General features: G+C 37.7%; 1 protein-coding gene across 1 annotated transcript in view; it reads right to left on the bottom strand.

The window, feature by feature from the left end:
• lancl2 (LanC lantibiotic synthetase component C-like 2 (bacterial)) overlaps positions 1 to 4,682 on the bottom strand; it is a 42,980-nt gene extending 38,298 nt beyond the window's left edge. The window contains exons 1-2 of the mRNA XM_083547462.1: positions 4,244 to 4,682; positions 3,460 to 3,796 (exon numbers count right to left, since the gene is read on the bottom strand). Coding sequence (XP_083403588.1) covers positions 3,460 to 3,627 — 168 coding nt within the window. The 5' untranslated portion in view covers positions 3,628 to 3,796; positions 4,244 to 4,682. The remainder of the gene's footprint in view (positions 1 to 3,459; positions 3,797 to 4,243) is intronic.
• Positions 4,683 to 6,221: the final 1,539 nt, after the last annotated feature.

Consider the following 6,221-nt stretch of genomic DNA (forward strand, 5'->3'; position numbering starts at 1 on the left):
CAAAAATGTCAGCAAGTCATTGGGAATGGTGTGGCTTTGCAATTTGGTCCCTCTCGCTCCTTACACTAATTTTCCAAGTTTGGTCATTGTATACACATGCCTGTGTAGAATGTTCTTGATTCTGAAAAGGTTGGTGTGGCTGCTGTATGAGTTGCAGAGATTCAGGAGCAGATTTTTCTCCTCAAACTTATTTCTCAACTTATGCTAAACTTAATTAATAGATCAAACTATGAAGTGCATGTAACTGATTCGCACTTTATTAATGCAATTATATTATGAACTCTTGCAATAATTCTGGCAGTTAAAGTAGCAATAACTAGCATTAAATTAATCTGATCAAAAAAAAAAAAAAAAAAGACGATCAAATTATGCTGGATGTTTAAAAACAAGCTGAGCAAATGTATTCAGGAGGCTTTTCTTTAAATGTACATCTTAAACAAAAGGCTTTCTACTACTCATCCAACATCATACAGGTCTTGAAACTATAAATATACAAATTTTAAAAAGAAAAGGCAAGAAATCTACTCATCACATGTGCCCTGGATCCACCACCCGGTCTTGCTGAGTGTCTCATGCCTGTGCAGTTGATCTCCGGTGAAAAAAACAGGGTCGAAATGTGTTACTGTTTCATGCATTACTTTATTCATTCAATAACTATCTGTGCTTTTTGTTTGATAATAAGCTACAGTGATATGTGAATTAAATCATATATAAAATGAACAATCTCATCTGAGCAGCAGCTCTAGGTCTAATGAGAAGAAAACTAATGTGGATGAATAATGCATGAACGTCCAATTAGTGAAAAATGAAAGGCTTTTACTGGGCAAGGAGGAGTTGATCAGATAAATCTCCACTCAGATACACTTCTGTGGCAAACAAGATGGGGAGAAAAGCTGCTTTAGGTGCTTTGACAGAAAAATCTCTAAATTAAGGTGCAAACAATAACAGAGTTTGATTTTCAAGGTCACATAACAGACCTTTTTTTGCAGCTCGACAAACACATGGGCATCGTTTCTTTACGTGAACAATATAAACTTTTGCATTACTTTTAAATTTCCATGGACCTCCTTCAAACAAGTGCTCAGAAAATCCAACACTATGTACTCCGAAGTTTTGATTTGACACTGTGTTTACATGAAATTTTCAATATTCTGAAGCTCATGGCCAGAAACGTGTACAAAAAAAAACCATTCAGTATCCTGTCTTAAGCTGAGACGACATAAACAATGGCATTTTTAATCAATGTAAATCTCTTACCCTATTTGTACACAGATGACAACACACATAAATCTGACTTTATACCTTTAAAGAAGAAAATACCTCAACAATTCTCCAAACACATACACTACAGAACAGTGCACACACAGTGAGCCGTGTCTAAGTCAGATAAAGGAGTTTACTGAACATGCCCAGTGCCAACTGAGTGCATCTGAAAGACTTATTCTGGTGAGGACACAAAATTCCATCCAAACTGGAAAAAATCTAAACCCAGCAAGCAGCTATTTGAAATGCTCAGGAACTGCAACTGCATAATAAATAACATTTGATAGTGATTAAAACATTGTGAATTGAATATTCAAAATTATGAAGTCATAGAAAAATTAATTAGAAAACAATGTTCCACAAATGTACCATTTTAGGTACAATCACCAGGCATTTTATTAGGAACACCATACAAATACTGGAGATTATATCTTGCTTGACTACTGGAAAAAAAAAAAGTGTTGATTCTTCATAGTATAAACTCTATAAAAGTGACACTCATTTAATATTCATATCCTTATAAATATTCATATACAGGTTGACCTGAGTGCAGTTAATTCCTTCACATTTGTCTGCTGCAAATCTATACTGCAAATCTGTCCTTCAACCACATCTCGAAGGTTCTCTATGGTATCTTTTGACTGAAATGTCTACTGAAGTACACGGCACTCAAAAGAACCAGTTTGTGAGGATTTGGGATTTGTCAAATGGGATATAATCAATAAGAAAACTGCATTAGAGTTATGATATGAATTTGTTCAATGTGTTCTAATTGAATTCAATTAGATTGCCTCCACCAGTCTGCATTGCACACACAAGAGAGTTTGGGGTACAGATTCATGCTGTTAACCCCAAATTTTAACTGTACCATCTACATAGAGCACATTTTTGATTCTGTTTACTTTGTTTCTTTACACAGGTTTACTGGCAGAGTTATTTTGTGTTTTGTGTCTTTGCACTGTCTTGTGTTGTCTTTGCACTGTCTTGTGTTGTCTTTGCACTGTTTGCAGCAGGTTGCACACGATGCACGGTAAAACCTGATTTCAGTGTTCTTGTTGAATAGTATTGGACCCTGATTTGGTCTTCTGCCTCAGTGTTAGCCTAGCCTTTCGGTCAATACCATAACCTTCCTGTCAACTCATACTAGTCTGAACTTTCTCCACTAATTTCTTTCATCAAAAAAGCTTTTCCACCAAGTGCCCAAAACTAACAATGCATGGTTGTGTTTTGTTTTCCCACACCATTTTTAAGAGAGATGTTGCATGAAAATCCCAAGAGATCAGAAATTTCTGAAACGCTCAAGAAATTCTTTCATCCTTATTTCACTCCCTCGATCTGTGGAATTGTCAGGATTTTCTCCTTTTGAGAGGAATTCTTGAAGCTGGACATAAAACGCTAAAGAATCCATATCAAGAATATAAGAAGCCACTATGGATTATTTAGCGTTTGCATGCATGCGCAAAACAAATCGTTTTTCTGGTACGGAGTATGTAGCCACAGTGACGTTGCGCTAACTCTAGTTTCTTTTTTTAATACCCCTGGCATTGTTAAGTACGTTTCTTACTTTTAATAATAATAATAATAATAATAATAATAATAATAATAATAATAAAAAAGCTTTAAAGTGCAAGGCAGCAAATAAACAAACTTGCTGTCCGCCACCTAATACGTTCCTGAGAGAACTCAGATTTTAACTTTGTTCCGCACGTACAAAGGATTGCATTCGGTACATTGTGCAACGAACCGAAAGCCCTGTACCGAAATATTTCGGTATGAATACTTGTACCGTTACACCCCTAAAATAAATAAATATATATGTCATGGAAATGGACAGAAGGATTGAGACACCGGACTTTTCTAGCCATGTGTGCTTCTTCAACAAGCACCTAATAAGGAATAAACAAGCAAATTAACCTAGAAAAATGCTTTAAATTCAACTTTAAACACTTATAATAAAGTAGTTAAACACGATCACTGTCACATAATAATATGTCGCGGCCGCATCTTAAATGGATGCATATCACACTAATAGTGCACTACATACAATGTAAAAGTAGTAGTCTTATACGCTAGGTAGTGCACATTATATAGGGACTACGAAGCCATTTGGAACCACGCCTGCACTAGTAAAAGGAGGCGGGGACCTGCATGAAAACACGAGTTTAAAAAATAAAATAAAAATAGAGCATGATTTACCTTGCCATTGGCATCAAAAGTGTCTCCGGTGCTGCTGTTATCCGCTGCGGAGGACGCAGTGAGGATCCCTTGGTCCGAGTCGGGGAAAGGGTTAGGAAATGAACGCTCCTCCATCTCCGACTCAGATGCTGTCACCAGCTTTAACCTCTTCGACATGTTGTCTCCCATTTCTACGGCGGCCCCCGAAGGGCAAATATGTCGTCTGCTTGTGGCGTACGGGTAATAATAAAACGCGTTTGGTTTTCTGAAATCACTTGGGTGCAGATGTGCGTGCTGGGTGTTAGTCCGCAGCGGGCAATGTCAAGAATCAGTGGAAAGGATATGGAGCAAAGGATGTCTGTCAGATTACAGTGGAAAGAGAAAACGATTAGGCCTTCGACCTGTCTGCAACTTCTATTACTATGAACACCCTCCTACTACAGCTCATTCATTCACAAGGTGACATCACTGAATGCATTGTATTTCAGCGATTTTTATGAATACGTTTTTCCCTGATAAAAACAACAACAACAACAACCACAAAAATCAACAGTTCATGCCTAATAATCCATGCATCCTAATTTAAGCCCAGAACAGCATGTGAGCAGGAGGACTGCATGGGTGCGGATTAAAAACCCTATTAATATTATCAATAAAGGTAAGTAAAAGCGAATACCATCCTCTAACATGTTTTTTTTTCTTTCCTACTGCAGTTTTTTTTTTTTTTCAAGGAAAAAGTTTCATTTAAAAAGAACAGCTTATTAATAGTGGGAAAAAAAAAACCTAAAAGTAATATGAGTCTCACCAATTTAGAGAAAAAGTGGCCCATTTCCAGGTCGGCATGGCATCCGTGGTCAGTAATGATGGCAGAGACGGTGTGCGTCTTTATTATAGGGGTTCGTTAGTTTATTCTAAAGGAGCGAGAGAGAGAGAGAGAGAGAGAGAGAGAGAGAGAGAGAGAGAGAGATCCGCCAGCCTCACTCACAAACCAGCAGAGATGAGTTCAGAAACCCGTCGAACACTGTATGTAATACATCCTCCATCTCCATCCTAGAGTAATCCACAAAGCACTGAATGTCACCCTGGTCATTTCCGGACTTTTCTCCTCACACAGGCGGCATCAGAACCAGGGGGGACGTGCACCGAGCACGGATCTCTTACATGTGACTCCGGTCTCGAAGGAAACAGATGGCGATCCCGGTTTGCTTCAGGCTCCGGATTGTACAGCAAACAAATCCATAAACCACCCCCCTTCTCTCTCTCTCTCTCTCTCTCTCTCTCTCTCTCTCTCTCTCTCTCTCTCTCTCTCTCTCTCTCTCTTTCTCCCCCCTTGTGTCCCAGGCTCACTCTTTCCCTCCTCGCTGTCATTTGCATTTAATTATAGACAGCACCCTTGTAATGCCCCATAGATTGTATACAAACATATATAATGAATAAAAATGAAGCCGTGCTTGTCTCTGGGGTTGGAACATTCATATGTACGTTTAGAATGTCCCTTTCAATGGATTCTAAACATTTCTTGAATTTTGATCCAGCTTTCAGAGGAATACACAATAGACACCTTTTCAGATGTTCACCTAAGGCACTATTGATAGTATTACCCCAATAGACATGTGTGCAAAAAAAATCCTGGAATAGACATATATTTTGTGTGTGCATGCACACTGATCAGCCACAGCATTAAAGCCCAATGACAGGTGAAGTAATTAATAACATTGATTACCCCATTACATTGAGATTTATTATCCTGCAATGAACAGTCAGTTCTCAAAGTTGATGTGTTGGAAGTCAGAAAAATGCTACATTTTAAGCTACATTTGCATTGTGGTTACCTTGTGGAGAAAGAAAACATTTCTGTATACAGTAGTAAAAATTAGGATTTACTACATACTGCACACTATTGAAAATATAATTTTTTTAAGAAACAAAATCAAGGCTTTTACATTTTTGTCTGTTTTGGCATCAACATTATTAATACCCATAGATGATGGGGTATTATCTGTCTATTTCATCTTATTCTAGTCCTCAAGGTCATATAATAAGGGCGAAGGTGAATGCAAGTGCAGATATTTCTATTGTGAGTGTGGTGCAAGATAAGACCAAACAGATGTGCTAATTAACCATAAATATTAAACAGGTGCAGTCAATTGACATGAAACACCAAGCTGAAATGGCTGATGGGAAACGCAGTATGTGTGCATAATCCTAACACTGAATTCCGCTTGTCATTTGGAGAAACCAATGTTAGAGAAAGCCATGTCCCATAATCTTTATTATAATCTAATCTCTGGCTGAACAGTACCTTTAAATCTCACAGTGCAGCTGTTATTAAGACCATGAGATAAATATAGTGCTTGTAGTTGACAGTCTATTACTGGTTCTGTATGTATGCTATCCTGTTTCCCTAGGGCAGCACACAGTATGGCTGATTATTATTAGCTAATTATTTCATAAAATTATCAAATGTTTTTTTATTTTTTACCTTTTCTTGTTTTCTTGCAGAGAAATTAACCTATACACAAGCGTTTTATCTAGACAAAGCTTTGTGGTGGAGCATATCCCAAGAAATAATGCACACATTTACATTTATTGGCTTAGCCAAGAGAGCTGCAAGTAAATTCATTCAAACCCAGGAAATGCAGAGGCCTTTATAATCACAATAATGTCATATATATTTACCACAAACTCATGCTTTCTGCCTCGTCCTGCCCTAAGGTTTGCCTCTAAAATACATTTAACCTTTGCAACTCATCCATACTGCGGCCACATGACTTTTTAACTGC

This window comes from Silurus aristotelis (assembly GCF_946808225.1).
Source record: "Silurus aristotelis genome assembly, chromosome: 1".
Classification (NCBI taxonomy): Eukaryota; Metazoa; Chordata; class Actinopteri; order Siluriformes; family Siluridae; genus Silurus; species Silurus aristotelis.